Below are 20,135 nucleotides of genomic sequence, written 5' to 3'. Positions count from 1 at the left end.
AACATACTCCACACACACTGGGCAAAACCTCACTTCTCAGAGCCTGCGTTTTCACACTGGTAAAAGTTTTACATTTGATGGGAATTAATACCATTCGCTTGACAGGTTCACTGTCAAAGGTAAGTTAATTTGCATATGCAAATCTCATAGATGTGCCTGATGTACTACAGACACTTAAGGTCAGTTGTCTCCCTTTGTACACGTGGGATGGGTTTAAGTTAACAATGTCTGAGAAGACAGGAAGTGATTAAAAAATGACTTCACTGAAGGAGCTGAGTAACTTCACTGGTGACGAGGAAAGAGTAAGACGCAGAGAGGCAGCACCTTAACACAACTTTTCCCTTTACTTCATGGTGTGGGCCCTTCGAGCTCCTTCTCTTTACTGCCGAATCCCCCATCACCTACATCTGCTGCTTTCCCGAGCTCACAGTTAGGTCTTCCTTTTCCTGCTTTGTCCCTTTGGGCCCCTCCTCCTCAATGGGTTTGTTCTCAGAAATCATGGTTATCAGTGAATCCAATGGTCTCTTTCAAGACACATTTTTCATAACCATACAGTATGACCTGTCACTACTGACTGCCTGCCTCCCTGAAGCAACCTGCTTTAGCTCTCATGGCATCTTACCAGATAACCCGGGGAACTGAAAACCAAAGGATGACAAAAGTCCAAGGACAGACAGAACACAGACATATAGGGATAAATATACAAAATATGATATAGGATTTGTAAACTGAAAAGTAATGAAACTATAAAATACTGCTGAGGAAAATAAAAGAACACCTAAAAATATATAGAGAAAAACCATGATCCTGGACTGGAAGATTCAATACTGTAAAGACATCAGTTCTCCCAATCGTGACATATAAACTCAACATGACACCAACCAAAACCCCAGCAGTCTTTTTTGCAGAAACTGAGAAGCAGATTCTAAAATTTATATGGAAATCAAAAGCACCCAGAATAACCAAAAAAATTTTGCGAAAAAAAGAACCAAGTACAAAATGTCACATTGGCCGATTTCAATCCTTACTATAAAGACAGGAACTATTGGCACAGACACCAAGATCAGTGGAACACAGTGAGGAATTTGACTTATACATACTATAGGGTTAACTGATTGTCAACTAGGGGGAAAGGATAGTCATCACAAATGGTGATGGATCAACTGCAAATTCATACGCAAAGAAATGAAACTTGACCTTTACCTCATAGCATAATTAACTCAAAATTGTTCATAGACCTAAATGTAAAAGTTAAAAATAGAAAACTTCTAGAAAAAGCACAGAAACCATTGTGATCTTGGATTAGGTCGAGATTCTTGAACGGTACACAAAAAGCATGAACTACAAAAGACCCTATGGCAAAAACAGAAGACAAGACATAAAGTGGGAGAAAATATTTACAAAACACGTATCTGATTAAGGACTTGTATCAAGAATATATAAAGAATTCTTACAATATTAAGAAGACAAATATGAACATTTAACCAAAGCTTATGGATGGCCATGAAAAGATACCCAACATCACTAATCATTAGCTTTGAATCAAATGCAAATTAAAAAAATAAAATACCTCTACGTACCTACTAGAAAGGCTAAAATTAGGGAGACTCACAATGTCAAGTTCTGATGAGAATGTGAAACAACTGGACGCTCAAACATTGCTGGAGGGAATGCAGTATGGTATAATTATTTTGGGAAAAAGTGGCAGTTTCTTCAAAGTTAAACACTGTTATACAACTCAGCAATCCCACGGTAGGTATTTGTCCAAGAAATGAAGATTTAAAAGTGTCCTACTCCAGTTATATTTTTCCAAGATGTATATAAAAAGAAGTTTTGTTATTTATATCTTCCTTCCTAGCCATCAGCACTGCTTAAAAAAACATTTTTTAATCTGCTCTAAGTACTTGGGAAGTCCAGCAACCCTAACCGTGAAGTCAATGACATTCAATTACAATTATAATAAATATACACCATCTAGTACCGTTTTGCAAATCTCACGCCAAGATCCATTAATAGACACTCTCCTGGGTCAACACCAACATTTTTAACATGATACAGAACAGATTTCAGAGTGCACCCCATCTAGTAAGGCTAAATCCCATTTGGAGTGTCTTTTATTTCAGTTGTGTGTGTGGCTCACAAGTTGCCATGTGTATATATTTTCTGTGGATTGTGGTCAACACGTGTGAAAAGCACTGACCTAAATAAAACATACCTGCTATTAAGCTCTGTGCTACCAGAAGCTCCTGTCTCTTCTAACTAAGCACGTTCATCTTACACCAGGGAGGGAGGAAATCCGCAGCAGAGTGATCCTATTCTGTTAGCAGTTGCAGTGATTGATAATATGCCTTTGGTGTCTTATTGTCAAGAATTATCAGCATATTCTATTTCACGTTTTTCATATTTGACTGAAATCAGTCAAATATGGCTGATTTTCATGACAAAAATCAGACATCTTTCGATTTTCACTGAAATTTCAAGACTAAAGAAACAAAAGACAAATTCCTACTAACTTTGCCCCAGCAGCTGACAAGGAGGCAAAAGTCAGAATTTACTGACCCTCATTTAATATATTGTAATTTGGCAACACATTATGAAGAATTTGGTGAATCTTAATGTAGACATATTCAAGTTGTGCCCAAAAGAGTAATCTAAGTGCAAAATTATCTATTTCAATCCATACTGACTTTAACAAATTCAGAAATTGACTTCCTAATCCCCTCACAAAAAGTTTTCCGTCTCCTGCTGTCACTGGCTGAGGGCGATAGTCTGAATGTTTGGGTCCGCCCACCAAATTCCTCTGTTGAAATCCTGACCTCCAAGGTGATGGGATCAGGAGATGGGATCTTTGGGAGGTGATTGGAATTGGAATAGGGCTTTTATGAGACACCCCAGAGAATTAGCTAGCCCTTTAGGCCATATGAGGTTACAGTGAAAAGACAGTTATGCAGCCGGAAACAGGCCTCACAAGACACACAATCTGACCATGTGGGCAGCCGGATCTCAGTCTTCCAGCCTCCAAATTTGTTACAAAATACATTTCTTTTGTTTATAAGCGACCCAGTTTATAGCATTTTGTTATAGTAGCTCAAACTGACCAAGACACTGCCTAACCGTAATTTAAACATTTTATATTAAACATTTATACACAGTAGCAAACAACCCTCAAACAGTTTCTTAAAATTACTTTTGTCAATTATCACCTTGTAATTTGGAGGGGTTAGAATGTGTCAAGTTGTAGGCGAGTCTGTCTAAAATGACAGAAATGTGAATACAATGAGGAAATGTATGAGTTTCTTTTCATAAGCAACGTGTATCTTTATAAAACTGTATATATGCACTAAAATATGTGTGGCTAATAAGTTATTATAATAGCTACCTAATTATCAAAGCACTAATTTATAGCAGTACTTCGAGAAACTCAGAAAAATTTAAGCCTTTATGTGTCTCTAACTCTGGACTTGACAATTAATGTTTAAAAAATAAATCCTACACTGAAATTTGCATCAGGCTCATAAAGATGACAATCCCTGTTTGGCCTACTCTCTGAATCCATGCCAGACCAAAACAACACGCTATACTGTTCAGGTCTATCTGGTGAATTTGGGGACTGTATGTAAACATATACCTTTTCTCCTAAATAACATATGACAAATTGTTTATCTTCATTCCCACAATATAAAAGGATGTTTTGTGAACTGTAATTTTCTTTTATGAGAGGAAAAGAGATAATTAACCAAATTTATATAAAATCAACTACAAAACTTAACTAACACTATTGTAAAGACACCTTCTATGATGAAATAATTTGAAATGTAAAGGTCACAAGAAAAATCTATCAATTTGTTCTGTTCAGTTTTACTGTTATTTAGCAGTAATTCATCATCAGAAATATAAACAATGGAAATAAATTAGAAAAATAATTAACCTACAATACTGTAGATAAGCAATCAAAATGTTTAAATGCTGAAGTCTCAGAAAAAAGAAATTACTTTCTGAAACCCTTGGACTTGGGCTTTTAAAAAGGAAGCCTTTATAAGAGTACTTCAAAATATTAATATCATTTTTTAAAATCTCATTAATTCAGGGACTACTAATTTGGATTTTGCTGTTTCCTGAATGCTAACCCAAGATTAGCAATGTGGTATAGAAGAGTTGGATAAACTAATGGTGTAAAGATTATAAAAGCCAATAAATTACAAGGTCTTTTCAAATACTTAGAAAACCACTTTACAGGAAGCTGTTCCAAAAATGTGTTAATTATAAATGTTTTATAATTAGCACATTTCAAATATTAAGAAAAGGAACTGTATGTATATACATATATTTGAAATTCTATCACTTAGACTTTCTACTGAAGTCAGTGGACTCTTATTCTTCAGTTTTCCTCAACCGAGTACAAACTCCACTCCATTAGGGAGCAGTTAGAGTAGGAAGGGAAAAAGAAAATGTTAGATTTTAATTGACTATCACAGAAACAGCTGAATTAACAACTGAACCAGAAAAAAACATTAATATATATACCCATGTTTCTAAAGAATGACTAGTTCTATTTTTACTGCCATGGAAAGATCTTCAAGACGTAGTGTAGAAAAAGCAAGTTGCAAAACAATGTTTACAGTATGACACCATATATGTAGGTCTCACACACACACACACACACACACACTATGGCATTTCTATATGTACATATGTGCTCGTAAGAATGCAAAGAAAAATTGACGAATATTCAGGAAACAAATAACACTTTTACTGGGCATGTGTGTGAAATTGGAATGGGAGGGATCAAGGGATTTTTGCTTCATTTGTATTAAGTTTTTACAAGGAGAACGTATTCATATGTCACTTGGGACACTAACAAACAAGAATTAAAAAAAAATGCTTCCAGCTTCTGTCAAATAATTTACAAACCAGAACCGTTAGACGTAATGAGGTTTCATTTCCCTGAAGCCAAAACCCAATGACATCAACAAATACCTACCTAGCAAAAAGTGACAACATTAGGAAAAAAAAAATTTCAATAATGCTGTTTTATCGTCAAATACAAAAGAATAAAGAATAAAGGAAAGACTGCACTGGAAGAAACAAAAAAGACCCACACTAAAAACGTCCCCTGTGAAGAGGTTGGACCTTTCAGGGGTGACCCAGAATCCTCACAGAACCACTTTCTCCAAAACGAAAGAAAGTGGAATACTGCTCCCTGCAGCCCTGAAGGTTGTTTTTAGAAAGCTTAACTAAGAAACAGTAAATGCCAAGTGTGTTTTGCAGGGGTGGGAATGGGAACGTGAAACCCTACACCTCCGTAAAGCAGTCAAAACCCACGGCACAGCGGAGTCAAACCGGGAGCGCGCGGGGGTGGGGAGACCTCCGCGATCACTTTTAGGCTTTGGCTCGGAGCCTCAGGACAGTTTCCGCGGAGTCCGCTCGGAGGGTCCCGTCCCCGAGGGTGGTCGTCGCTTCGCAGCCGACATCTGAGCCCTCCGAAGACTGAAGGGAAGAGGGTGTCAGCAAAAACTTCGGTCCTTCGGCGGAGCCGGGAGCGCGCCGGCGGGGAGCGACAGCGCCAACTTCTGCTCCAAACACTCCGGGAGGTCCGACAGGTCCCCTCCCGAGCCCCACTCCAGGAGCGACCCCAACACCTTTCTGGCCAGGACCGGCCGCCCCCGGTCCGGCCCCTCGAGCAAATCCCAGCCAGGGCGGCGGCTGGCAGCACGCAAAGGGGCTTGGCCGTAGGACAGGGCGCGGGTCCGTCTGCCGGGGGCCACCCAGCGCCCCGGAGTCGCGGGGACGACCGGGCCGAGACGCTGTCCCACCTCCAACAGCCCCCGACCGCGGCCCCCTCCCCCACCTCTGGGCGGCGACCTCAGCGCCTCCGCCCCGGGGCCCCCGCTCACCCAGGTAGCGGCTCCGCAGCCGGGACGGGTCCTCCAGCCCGAGGGCCCTTTTCCTCACGTCCCACAACAGGTGTGGGCAGGAGCCACCCCGAGACATGGCTCGGCCGGGGTGGGAGGGGAGCCCACCGCGTGGGGGAGGGGGCGGGGGAGGGGACGCGCGATCAGCCCCCGAGCCGCACCGGCACCATCCGCGCGCCGGGCCTCGCGGGCGGGCGCAGCGACTTAGATGGCGGCGGCGGCGCCTCCGCTCCCGAAGCCCGGCCGCACCCGGGCCGCAGCTCGCCTCATACTCTCCTCAGACTACCCAGCACATCCAGAGATCAGCTCCAGTCCCTCCCTCGGCCCCTCCAACGGGAGGAGGAGGAGGAGGCGGAGGCAGCCGCGACTCCACCTTTCCCCGTTCTCCACACCCTCCCGTCCCAGCCCTTGTCGCGAGATGACGACCACCCGGGGCACTGAGGCTCCTGCGCCACGGCTGCCCTCACCCTAGACGAGTGGGTTCAGGCGCCTGCCGCCAGGTCCTGCATCCTCTAAGACCAAGGAGGAAGAGAGAGAAGCTGAGATCTGAAATCTCTCGCTCACGAGCCTCATTCCAAAGGAAACGAGAGAGTTGTGCTGCGTCATCTTTAGTTGGGGCACGGAAGGCCCGACAAGCCCATTTTAACTACGGGCCTCCTTAATCAAAGTGAAAGGGGATCTAGAGCAGGTGCAGCTTCACTTTCCCTTCTCCAACATGGCCTCCAGGGCAGGAAGGAGAAGTAGGAGGTTCGCGCTGGGCCCCGCCCACGCCGCGGGGCAGGCCAATCACCGTGGGCAGCTCCGCTCGCGCAGGCGCGCTGCCGCAGGGCTCTGGGAGGGCTCACGGAGGCAATTCTTCAGGCACCTGTTGCCGTGACTCCTCCTCTCCGTCCGCTGAGGGCGGGCCGGAGGCCGGCCCGGGGCGGGGCGTCGCAGTGCCTCCGCCTCCTCAGCTCAGCTGGGTCGAGGCCCCTGGGTGATTCGCAGGGGGCAGCCTGGGCCGCGGAAGGGCACCCGGTGGAAGAGGAGAACGCGAGGCCCGGAGGCGGGGGAGAAGTGACGAGCTGCCCTTCGTAGTCCGCCAGGAACGAGTACGCGGCCATCCTCCCGCCCGGCCGGCCACCATCACTCGTCCTCAGAGATGTCAGCTGCGGGCGTCCGGGGCCTGAGGGCCACCTACCACCGGGTCCTGGATAAAGTGGAGCTCATGCTGCCTGAGAAACTGAGGCCGTTGTACAACCACCCGGCAGGTAATGGGCCCAGAATGGCTCCCGCCGAGACCTTCCCTCCCTTTCCCTCTAAAATAGACCTTCGGAGGCCCGCGGACAGCTCTGCCGCCGGAGGCATCACCCCCAGCCCGTCCCCATCAAGTGACACCGTCTTCTTTCCCTTCCTCCCTGCTTTTCACTTGACCTCAGCCACCATCCCTCCCAAACCTTGCAGACCTTTGCGGCACCGCATCCCGGAGGCTCGACTCAAAGCCGGACGGGGCCTCTGGGCTTGATCCGTCTCCCGGTCCGCGGTTACCAAGGGGTCTGCGCCACCCGGAAACCCGCGTCGCCTCCCCCTTTCCTCCCCGAGTGGTGGTATCTCGCCCCGCGCGGGCAGAGCTGCCGGGTCGCACGGGAGGGCTCGGAGGAAAGGTCATCCGCCTTCGGCGCCAGCTGGCGGAGGCCTGCACATGCAGGAACCCGGTTTCAGAGTCATTCCTCGCCCCACGGGTCGAGCTGCTTTACGTCTGTCCTTGTTTATGAAAGTACCGAACAAGCGCTCCCGGGACCTTGTTGTGTAGACAGACCTGGATTTAATTCTGCTCTGCCACTTACGATAGGCGCGACCTTGGGCGAAATGGTACATCCTCTTAGTTCCTGAAAAATGCGGTGAACGTGGGAGTTAACTATAACATGCATGTTTGATTCTTCCCAACATGCTCGGTAAATGTTAGCGTGCTCGCGTCCTGTTGGAAATCAGTGTCCTTGCGGTTGAGAAAAAAATATTTCTGTAAGAAACTGAAAGAATCCAGCCTCTCCCACTCTTTATTTAAGGTCCAGAATTCTCTCTAAAATGGACAGTCATAACACTTACTCGGCAGGGAACTAAGACCCAGATGTGTTTTTAGGTCTTTTTCAAGCTGAAGACTTTGCAAATGAGAAAATATGTTGCACGTTGAAGTATGGAGGTGCAACCCGAAAAGGGGCCCTTTCCCCCCTACATAACTGTCTGCACTTGGTCTCCTTAGGAGAGTTGACTTTCCCAATTTAGAGCAGACAGAAGCCGCGCTCTGGAGTCTGAGCTGCTTAAGTCCTAAATCTGATTACCCTTTGATAATGGAATGAACTGTATTTTGGGATTAGACTTCAGTATAATGTTATTTACTGCAGTATTAGACCCATTATGAAATTGATCTTCAAGGAGAGGTTTGTATTGTTGAAAAAGTTCATTTACCTTTTGGTTGTTTTAGCACTCACATTTTTGGAATTGTGCTGTTTTGTGGCAGATTATCAGGAGGGAGGAGGTGGGCAGTGCTTCTGTAACCTGAGTTTTAGAGTCAACTGAATTCTGTGGAGTCAGTTTTGACCATCTGAAGCGTTGTGTTTGGGCTGTAGGGTAAGGGGACGGTAGAGGAGGAGCAATTTTAAACTATTAATACTTAAATACAGAGTTTTATAGTCATCTTTTCCAAGGCCTTGGCTTTAACCACCTATAATCATTGCTCGTAACACTTTATTCAACTTTCAGAATGAAAAGGAGTTACCTTTCATTTGTACATTGTGCATTTCATCTGGATATTCTTGGATTAGTTCAGTTTCTGTTTTCCTTTGTCTGTATAGTGGAAGGAGCATAGGCTTTGAAGCATATTCTGTTCCAAGGAAAAATCAGACAGACCGAGGTTTGAATTTTGACTGTGACCTTGACCTTAAATCCCCCCAAGCCTTAGTTTTCTAATCTACAAAATGGGGATAATTATCACAATGTAAAGATTGTTATGAAAATTAAATGATACAATGTCTAAAACAGAGTGCGCTTAAACTCTCAACAAATATTAGTTCCCTCTCATCTAAACTTTTAACCAATATGCAGCATAACAGTACCCATCACTGCAAAATTATTTGTGATTAAAAAGTTGTAGGCACACCAACGTAGACATGGAGAAGCATGAAAAATATAACTGTTGATTCACTAGTGTTGAATAAAATCTGAGGAGATACTGATTATTGTTCCAAGAGTTATCAGAGTGAATATTCAAGTTTTTGCGTACTGTTTTGCACAATAGTATGTTACTGAGTCATTTAAACGTGAAGCTACATTCACATACCAGAGGTTTTTACAATGGTATGCAAGGCCAGGATATCAATAGTTGGATAGCATGCATTGCTGATTTTAAATTGTTGAGATTTAATTTTATCACTAACAAGTATGTGCAGAAGATGTAAAGATTATATGGGTGTAAAGCGATAAGTAGCCCAGTCATGTTCTTACTGTAAAATCAGAATAGCTTTAGTACAAAAAAAAAGGTAATTTTGGGTAGTCAATATTTGTGTCAAAGGGTAACCTTTACAAATTCTAAATATTTGTAAGTAGTTTGTCACATGATAGATTGTAAACAGGTCGAGCTGGTTAACATAGGGAACTAAGAGGAATGTTGAGGGATGTTGGAAAGTAACAAAAGATAGACAAATGGATGCTATGAAAGGGATAGCAAGAGGTATGTAGTGGAAAGCATTGAATGAAAAACTTTTGTTTTTCACATTGGGACATAGTGAGCACCTCAGTTCAATATTTGGATGTGTATATATGTGCCTGTTTGTAAAAATTACTTATTCTGTTCCAAGGAAAAATCATACATACAATAAATGACGTTCTTTCTAGGTAGAATTTATAAATTTCATTAACAATAATTCCTCTCAGATAAAGAAATTAGAAGGTAAATTTATGTCTTTATTTTATCAACAGGTTCATCAAGGCAACTGGATTTGTTAATTTGTTTGAAAATGTATGTCTGTTACATATTTGGTTATAATATTCCCTTGCAGAATTCAAATTCTTCTATAAAAGTTAAAACTTGAAAAAATAATTTAAGGAACAATGAGGCCAGTGGTTAAAAAAGTTATGTGTATACTTCACACTGTTCTCATGTGCCCCTCTACATTAAGAATATAAAATTAAAAACAAAAATAAAAATTTGGTCAAATAAAAAAAAAGTTTAAAATTTAAAAAAACATCAGTTTCACTTTTAAAATAAGACAAACTCATAACAACACAAAAGAAAATGACCATTATATCATTCTCTGTGTTTTTTTAACACAGAAAATAGTTTATAGTTTTAAATATATATATACTTTTTGAATACCTGTTTGATATTTCCAAATTGTCTGTATTTGAGGCCTTTTTCAACTTTCAAAGGTAGACTTCTAAGCAATAAGATGAAAATGTGTTGTTAATTCTTTGTTTAAAAGAATGTACATTTATATCTGATGGGGACACATTTTCCTCATTTTGGACTCCAAATTAAATTTCTTTTGAGGTGATTTTTTTAATTTGATATATTTCAGCAGTTCAGTTTTTCTGCCTAATCAAGTTTTTTCATTCCTTCATAGTAAATGTTAGCTAGGTACTTTTGTTAGTTTATACTTCCGGTTATCTTGATTTTTAAGGTCTTATGATCAATTCAGGTATCATAATTATTTAATTACCTAATTTTTTAATGAATAGTTGTGTTTTAATGAATAGCTACAAGAATAGCTGTGTCATTATGTAGAATATAAACCTGGTTTTCCCAGATCTAGAATTACACGTGTGACATTGTGTTGTCAGTGTTTATTTTCAAATGCTTTGCTTTATTAAAACTTCATGTTTTAGAAATATTTCCTCATTACCATATCCACTATTGATTGATTACTTTTTTTCAGGCCTCTATACCTGAATTCATACATGTCTAAATTTGACTTATTTACTCCTAAGGTAGAAAATAATTAGCTGAGATAAATGGGAAGGGTGAACGAAAATAAATTTTCTTTGAAATTTTTGTTGACCTATTGTATGATCATGAGTAATGCTAGCCATTTCCTCCTTTGCTTAACAATGAAGAAAACAGTAGTTATTTGCATCTATAGATATCCAACTCACTTGTCAACATCCTGTCAGATCTCAGAAAAATTAGAATATCTTACATATATTTGCTACTGATATTTTTAAATTTAGTACCTAGCAGTTGTTAAACTGATTTAGGGTTTTTGTTTTGTTTTGTTTTGTTTTTGTAGTTTAAAATTATTCACTTAAAATACTCATACTGCTCTTGGTCCAGGTTTCAGCAACCAAAATTTTAACTTTGAAGTTTTTTGTTTGGTTTGGTTGAGGGGAGGAGGGCAGTTAATATTTTAAAACTATCACCTTGCTCGGGGCAGTTGAGTAAATTACCAGGCACACCTACTGAAAAGCTTAACTGTTTATTAACCCTGAAAGATCAACCATTTAAGCTTGTAAAGAAACCAGAATCTAGAGGCATTGCTCAGGAAACAATTTTTGGGTGGCAGAAGAGGAAGCATCAATTTTGAAATAGGAAGAGGAGTCTGCTGAGAAGTTTAAAGCCAGAGACTAAAACAATGTGCTGAGTTACCCTTGAAAATGAATTAGTCGTTGATACTGCCCGTGACCAGAGACTTTGTATATGACAAAGAAAAATGAACCAGGTGTGATGATAGTAATCTCAGAAGCGCAAGCCAAATAAAATTACCAAAGAGTTTGAAAAGATTGATTTACAGGATCAGTGCATCATGGCATCAGACACTTGGGAAAAATTCAGGAGCCAAATACGAGTGCCATGGTCTAAGAGTAGAGAAACTAGTGAGTAAAAGTCTAATGGAGCCCAGATATAAAGGGACCCTATGTTCCTGGAAATAAAAAGAATGCCAAATTCTAGCCTTCAGTGTGAAACAGTGTCAAAGCAACTCTGTAATTTCCCCAATTTGAAGTTATCCATAAGAGAACTAACATTAAATTCCATATTCAAGGCAAAGCATTGGGAATGGTTTCTAAAACCATCTCCATTATAATTTAGCTAATTAACAGGTCACAAAAATACAAGTAATTGACAAGGAGATCAAAACAACTTGTCTGAAAGATTGATACTATAATGACTTTCTAAAGGTTAACATATGCAAAGTATGCAGAAAGCATAGTAAAAATGATTAGAAATAGATTGATAAATCTTTGTTTTTCAAATGTGTTGATATCGATTCAAAGATGTGTATAAAATAGTTGAATAGTTGGATTATTCCTACATTTTGTGTTTTTTTTTCAGGTCCCAAAACCGTTTTTTTCTGGGCTCCAATTATGAAATGGGTAAGTCTTGAGTTTTTGCAGAAACTACTGAAAAAAATATTCCCTAATAGGAACATCTTAATTTGAAGTAACTTTTATAAAGGATGTACTTTTAAATGTTCATGGTATGCCTCTAAATGATTTCATGGAAATATTCTTGGATATGTCATTTTTACTTCATAAAGCACACTTAGTTTTTTCTGAACTCCTTGTGACAAAAGACCTTCTGGGAACACATTTGTTATTAAAAAGCTTACAATTGTGAGCCCTAGGAACATGAAATTTGTATTCTAAAATTTTACGGCTAAGTAAAACATTAAATTAGTTAGAACCCCTCCAAATTAACTGTTAGTATTAATTTAGCATGAGAACTGAAGATACTAACACCAAAATAGAGGCAAGGAAAGTTAGTCTCAAAAAGTAGAAGCATTTATCCAAGAGTATATATTAACATTTAATAAATGGTAGTCCAGGACTTCTGACTCCAAGACCAATGCTTTTACCCTATGCCAGTGTTTTCTATTCCTAAAGTTCTCATTTAGCTGAAAAGAATTGTGGTGGCTATTTGTAGCAAATCACTGATTTTCTGTTGAAAGGGCCAGCTTCGGCCGATAGCAGTGCTTCTCAAAGTGCCATCCCTGGACCTGTAGCATTGACATGACCCAGTAACATGGTAGAAATGCACATTTTCAGGCCTCATCGCAGATTTGCCGAATCTGAAACTCTGGGCATGGAGCCTAGTCATTTGTGTTTTAATAAGCCCTCTGGGTGATTTTGATGCCTTCTAAAATGTAAAAACTAGTGGTCTGCAGGCTTTTTTTTCCAATTGTAGTAAAATGCAAATAAAATTGACCCTCTTGGCCATTTTTATGGTGGTAAGTATATTTATATCATTGTGCAACCAGTCTCTAGAATTCTTTTTATCTTGCACAACTAAAACTACCCATTAAATAATTACGCTTCGTTTCCCTCTCCTCCCTGCCCCCGGCAACCACCATTCTACTTTCTCCATGAATTTGACTGCTATAGGGCCCTCATATAAGTACTATCAGACGGTATTTGTCCTTTTGAGCCTGGCTTATTTCACTTAGCACAGTGTCCTCAAGGTTCATTAATGTCAGAATCCTTTTCAAGTCTGAGTAATATTCCATTGTATGTTTATACCACATTTGGTTCATCCATTCATCCATTCATCATTGGTCCATCTGTTGATGGACACTTGGGTTGCTTCCACCGTTTGATATAATGCTGCTGTGAACACTGGTGTGCCAATATTCTAGTTCATGCTTTCAGTTCTTTTGGGTATGTACCTAGAAGTGGAATGGTTAGAGTGTGTGGTGTATTTATATTTATTATTTTGAGCAATTGCTGTACTATATTCCATAGTGGTTACACCATTTTACAATCCCACCAGCAAGTAACAAGGGTTCCAGCGTCTCTACATCCCTGCCAACACTTGTTACCTTTGCTACTGTTGTTTTATAATACCCATCGTAATGGGTGTGAAGTGGTACCTCTTGTGGTTTTGATTTGCATTTCCCTCTTATGCTTAGTCATCTGAGCATCTTTCCTTGTACTTATGGACCATTTCTACATCTTCTTTGGGGAAATACCTGTTAAAGCCCTTTGGTAGAACAATTCAAAAACTCAGTTGTAAATCTAAGTAGTTGAGAATGTTAGAGCTGGAAGTGGCTGTCCCTCAGTGTTAGGGCCTTAGGCAAATTGTTTGCTATTTTACCTCCCAGCTATAAAATGACGGGATTAGACTAGATTAGTGGTTGGGACCTGTACTTTAGAGAGAACTAGAGAGCAGTTCTTTATATTTATCAAGAAAAGTTCCCATCAGTTTGAAAAACATTTCATTATATCAGCTTTGATGATTATGCTCACACTAAGTGTTCAAAAATAGTGTGATGTGCAAAAAAAACAAAACAAACATACTAATGGAAAGTATATTTTTATTTCCTTCCTCTTTTCTCACTACCACACATAAAATTATGCTGCAGTTATATATCTATAAAGTGGAATTGATTGCTGAAGTATTGTTTCTTGCACCATTATTAAAAGAATAAGAGTGATTTAATCTGTTTACAGTAAATTTGAGGTCCTCTGACCACAAATTTGCCACAATTTAGAAGTTCGATTTTATCAATAGCTGTTGTGTTTCTTTGATCTGATCCATCAGTGTTTGAAATAATGACAGTATTAGATACTCATAAGTGCTTTCTTGACCGTCTCCTTTAAAAACATCTATTTTAAGTTCATGTTGAAATCATTCTGTGTTTCCCCGAAAATAAGACCTAGTGGGACCATCAGGTCTAATGCATCTTTTGGAGCAAAAATTAATATCAGACCCGGTATTATATTATATTATATTATATTATATTATATTATATTATATTATATATATTATATATATTATATTATATTATATTATATTATATTATATTATATTATATTATATTATACCCGGTCTTATTTTAATGTAATATAAGACCGGGTCTTATACTAATTTTTGCTCCAAAAGACACATTAGAGCTGATGGTCCGGCTAGGTCTTATTTTCGGGGAAACACGGTACCTAGCCTCGTGATGACAGCCTAGCAATAGGAACTTCGGTGTCTCGTTCTCTGGTGGGGAGACATCTTTTGTTATTTACTTTATGTACATATTAATGTGTTTTCTTCTAGAGCATTTGATAATCTGTGGTAGTCTATACATGACACATAAAAATTGCTGCTGCAGGTCATATATGTTCTATATTAAAAATTTCAGACTACTATACTTCTTCAGATATTTAGCTATGGTGGAGTTCTTCTTAGCCACTTTAATTGAAACCAGATATTCCTTTATCCTTTAACTATGCTAAGTACTTTTATGCTAAATACTTTTAAAAGTATTGACTCATTTAATCATATATCACTTTTGCAAGGGTGGCTATTCGTATTCTCATTTTATACACGAGAAATTTAAGACAAAGTGCAATGTAACTTGACCAAAGTCACACAGCTAGTAAGTGGCAGAGATTAGATTCACAATGAAATTTTCTGAGAAAACTAACATAGATTAGAGTGGTATAGAAATAGAAAAGGATTTTTTAGAAATACGAGAAAGGGAGCTCAATACATTTGTGGGAGAGAACAGTTAGTCCCAGCAGAATGAAGTGTGCTATATTGTGACAATAAACAAAATCATGACCTCTGACTTCTTCCAAACGAGAATGCTAGAGTACAGCCTCTAGTCTTCAGAGATCTGTTCAACAAGCCACAGGGTAATATGTGGACTCAGTAGAATCATAGTAGAAATGAGCTCCTTTCTTCCCCCTTTGCAATGGCAGTATTCCACCCTGCAGAATTAGAACAAACGTGAAACCGAGAAAATGTACGTTGGGACCTGAAAAAAGAATGTGGGAGAGATAGATGATTAGGAAGCATTTGGGAATAAAATCAGAGGACTGGGTGAGAGTTAACGAGAAGAAAAGTTGTATTGGCCATAATTTACCTCTAATGATACTCCTGTGTTTAGCCATTTGCCCCTTTTTAAATCAGTATCATTGTTTTATTGAACTATTGACTTTATTAATGCAAAACCATTTGGATTTGGTTTCAATTTGTGTATAAGTTCACAAGTATGTGTGTATTTTATTGGGACCAAAACCCTTTACTGATTTATATTTTCCAGTGTAAGAGCATCTTTTAGAAACTCAGTAAAACCTGAAAATAATTTCTTGAAAACATATTCTCTAATGACATACTTAGGATTTGATTTAAAATACTTAAAGAAAAGTGGCAAAACCTCAATAATGTTGACTATGGGTAATAGGTATGCAGGGGTTCTTTGTACTAGTCCCTCTTGTTCTGTGTAGGCTTGAATTGTCATCACTGAAATTCATTCTATGTTTTAATCTCCTCAATAGAGCAGTATAACTAATATTCTAGTGAAGACTCAATACTAAATTTTGTGAGTGATGCTGATGGCAGGGTATGAGTGGTATGATTCCATAAAGGACAGTTTTGAAAAACCGTCTAAACTTTGGTATTAAAGAAAAATTATCTAACCAAGAAACTAAAATTCTAATAGACCTTTTCTGATACTTCCACTTTTAGAAAAGAATAACCTTGATAAAAAACATGAAAGGAAGAATCTATGCAAATTATCTTAGTTTTCAGGCATCCTCCACACCAGTGGTCCCCAACTTGTACAAAGAATATATAAATTCATATGTGAAAGAAGTATCATTTGTAGAACAGGTATATATATACACACATGCACACCCCACTGATTTTCAAATATATCAGGCTGCTTAATGTGTTTAACAAAACACAAATTAATTCAAAAAGCATTCTTGAATTCATTGTAGTTTTATGTCATGATACACATTTTCTTAATGCATGGATGCTAAAATTATAGCTACTATCGTGAAAATCTCTGAAATAGTTTTGTGTTTTATTTAAAGTTAAGAACCATTACTTGACACTTAAGACTTTTTTTTTCCTCTCTGTTCATGTGTATTTCCAGGGGTTGGTGTGTGCTGGATTGGCTGACATGGCCAGACCTGCAGAAAAACTCAGCACAGCTCAATCTGCTGTTCTGATGGCTACAGGTACATTAAATGAGTGTCTGTCACGTTCCAAATAGGATATTCAATATTTTTGTTTTGTTTTCCATCAATTTACTTAAAAATTTAACGTTTGAAATACACTCACACACAAAGGAATTAGCAGTGTCATCTGTAGGAAGTTATTAGATTATAGATAGAGAAGGCAGAGGTAGGTTACTGTGAATAAGTATCAGCGTGGGTTTGTTTTCCAAGTTTTTGCCACAAGCATATTTTTATAAGGAGGGGGGAAAGTTCCAATTAATATTCACTTGCCCTATAAAGATTTCCCTTAGATATAAAAAAAATGAGTATTTTGTGTAACTCAATTATAGCAACTTTATTAAAGATTCACAGAGTATAGCTTTTCTATGTCCTTGAGTCTACATTGTGTGGTCATAGTCTTATTTATAATTATTATACTCTAATAGTAAGCGTTCCGATAAGATATTGCAGCAGTACCATGCTTTAAAAATAAATAATATTTTCTTTCAACAGGGCTTATTTGGTCAAGATACTCACTTGTCATTATTCCAAAAAACTGGAGTCTGTTTGCTGTTAATTTCTTCGTTGGGGCAGCAGGAGCCTCCCAGCTCTTCCGTATTTGGAGGTGAGCCTACCAGGGTATTGACATAATCTGCCTCAGAAGCCCCCCGGGTGCCAAGACTTTTTTTGTTGTTGTTAAAGATTCACATATATTGGGGGTGGCCAGTTGGCTCCATGGGTTAGAGCGCAGTGGTCTCACTAACAATAACAACAAGGTCGCCGGTTCGATCCCCACATGGGCCACTGTGAGCTCCGCCTGCCACAACTAGATTGAAACAGCTACTTGACTTGGAGCTGATGGGTCCTGGAAAAACACAAATAAATAAAAGTTTAAAAAAATAATTCACATATAATACTAAGATGGGATGTACCTGAAGCAGAAATTTAACACTTCTAGAAAAGTCTGGGGGTTTAAATTAAAAGTGTTAAGCAGTATGTTGCCTAGGTTTTAAATCTGTGTATTAGCTAGATGTATAACTTTTCATAGAATCTCTTGTATTAAGATAACATGTACAATTTACGATAGCCTAAGGGATTTTCTGCATGAACCTTTATCACTCACTCTCAATTATATATAACAAAGTGGGACTAAAATATATAGTTATGTAGTCTTGGAAATGATGTTAGAGTGAAGTTACTGGTTGCATTAGAAAGTGTTCTATGAGCATTAGAAGTTTTTAAAGCTGTTTACTCAGTAGTTAATGTTATTTCTCAGTGATTGGTTAACACTGTATTGAGCTCACCTTAGATGAAGGCTCTGGCTTTGTTTGAACCATAGAACCTTTCTAAATTACAAAACAATGTCGTGAATGACAGCTTTCTTTGGCGAAAAAAATTGAATGGTCTCAATAAAGACATAGAAAATATGGGTTATATTTGACCTTCCTTTAAGAAGGCATTCTATTCTGCAGAGTTTAGTACATTTTATTTCATTCTTTACCAACCCGAGCTTAACTAGTGGCATTATATGTAATCCTTTCATAATCATCTAGCACATGATAAATGAACAAACAAGTCACTCGTTCTACAGTGTGCCTCACAACCATTTTTAGGGCTAATTTATATCAATATAAACTTGAATTTGTATAGTGATTTTAGTCACAAAGTATTTTTCTCATACACCATTTCATTTTTTAAGCTTATATTAACTCATGATAGTAGAACTATGAGAATGCCAAGTACCATATTCAGAACTATTATTTCTCGTATTAGAAATTTGGATACAGTTTGACCAAAGAATTTTTGGCACCTTTTAGTTATGTTAGCAGATTGGGAGATTTAGTTAGAAGTACAAATGTTGGACTCTGGAGCATTTAGGAAAACACTTGAATATTTGAAATCAGGACCTTTTGAGAAATATAGGGGTATGGTAGGTTTCATGGAATAAGTTTCTTCTTGGGCATATATTATTCTCAGTCTGTTGTAAGCTGGGGGGGGGGTTCGTCAATAAAGTTCAGGGGCTTGTAGAGAGACAAGACTCTGTGGCTTTGTGGTTCATTCTTCTTTGGATTAATGAGAATTGAAGATAACAGTCCTTAGCTTCAATAAACTTAAGTTTTTACAGACTGTTAAGCCAAGTAGCCTACCTGCATCGAAGGGGTATATTTTATTTTTATTGGTTAGCCCAAGATCGCTTCCCAGTTGATTTTATTCTCAGGAAAGACACATTGTGAGTATAAAATAAAATGTTCTAGAGGACCATGTTTTGTTAAATTTTATACATATTGTCACATCTTTGTCATAGTGTAGTATAGTTCAAGAATGAAAATGTTCATTAAAATAATACTTAGGTACAGGAAACTGTATGTCAGTTATTAAAACTTGTTGGCAGTTGGAAGCCAGATGGAAATAAAGTCCGTGGGTCACTTTCCCTCCTGCCTGTTTCTACCTTCAAGGCCCTGGGAAAATTGTATTTATAACTATATAGCCCCTTAATTAGCGAGACAGAAAAGATGGAATATCCTTCTCGTTCCCTTCGTATTATACATTTATTTATTGCGATTCATGATTATTTTTCTTTCTGTTTTATTTATAGATATAATCAAGAACTACAAGCTAAGGCAAACAAATAAGAGCTCTTGAATCTTCGAGCAACTTAGATGTGAATATAACCACTGGGACTCAGTTTGATTAATTATTTGATTATTGGTAAGATGATGCTAACTGCTCGTGACTAGAAGGCATAAAAGAAATCTAAGTTAACTGGGAGCTAGTACTTGATTCAGCAGAAAAATAAAGCAAATTTTTAATAACGGTGTCTCTTTACACATGATTTAAGGAACTTATCTATGGATATTAGTAACATTTTTTTCCTACTCTTTGCCTGTAATAAATCATACTTGCTCATACATACCTGGCCTCCTTCTCTTCTAGTCAAGCAGAGTGTGTGTATATAGGAATACACATATTCAAGCAAGTCAAAAAATAATGGAAACGTTAAGTAATCTGTTGTGCAGTAAAGGATGGTGAATTAGCTAAAAGTGGAAAGAAACAGAGCTAAAGAGAGTGAGAAATGGGTTAGTAGAATGGCTAGCAAAATAATTTCAAACTATTTTAAAATATTGTAACTTGAATCTTGAAGAATTTTTTTTTCTTGGAATTCTTTTACAGCTACTAAGTAAGGACACATTTCTAAATACTGAATTACATTCAGTCACTGATGTATTGTAGCAGAAAAGGCTCTATAGTCAGACCCGAATTTGAATTTCAGCTCTATGACTTATAATCTGTAGCTCTGGACAAGGTAAGGGGGTGTCTAGT

General features: G+C 38.6%; 2 protein-coding genes across 17 annotated transcripts in view; one reads left to right on the top strand and one right to left on the bottom strand.

Moving 5' to 3' along the window:
* The window catches only part of DCAF6 (DDB1 and CUL4 associated factor 6), a 72,377-nt gene extending 64,700 nt beyond the window's left edge, over positions 1–7,677 (bottom strand). For 10 of the 16 annotated variants that reach the window (XM_019747383.3, XM_019747385.3, XM_019747384.3 and 7 more), the window contains exon 1: positions 5,895–6,295. In XM_019747383.3, coding sequence (XP_019602942.3) covers positions 5,895–5,991 — 97 coding nt within the window. In that variant the 5' untranslated portion in view covers positions 5,992–6,295. Of the gene's footprint in view, positions 1–5,894; positions 6,296–6,379; positions 6,620–7,357 lie in introns of those variants that run through there. The other 6 variants (XM_074322036.2, XM_019747387.3, XM_074322038.2 and 3 more) reach the window with 6 other exon arrangements.
* MPC2 (mitochondrial pyruvate carrier 2) lies at positions 6,849–19,725 on the top strand. Its single transcript, XM_019747393.3, has 5 exons — positions 6,849–7,162; positions 12,214–12,254; positions 16,751–16,835; positions 17,328–17,439; positions 19,411–19,725. The coding sequence occupies exons 1-5, from the start codon at positions 7,054–7,056 to the stop codon at positions 19,445–19,447; spliced, it is 384 nt and encodes a 127-aa protein (XP_019602952.1). The 5' UTR covers positions 6,849–7,053; the 3' UTR covers positions 19,448–19,725.
* Positions 19,726–20,135: the final 410 nt, after the last annotated feature.

Source organism: Rhinolophus sinicus, chromosome 11 (assembly GCF_057876585.1).
Source record: "Rhinolophus sinicus isolate RSI-liver-muscle chromosome 11, RSI-T2T, whole genome shotgun sequence".
Lineage (NCBI taxonomy): Eukaryota > Metazoa > Chordata > Mammalia > Chiroptera > Rhinolophidae > Rhinolophus > Rhinolophus sinicus.
The sequence above is the reverse complement of the archived record's forward strand: the minus strand, read 5'-3'. Positions and strand labels throughout refer to the sequence as shown.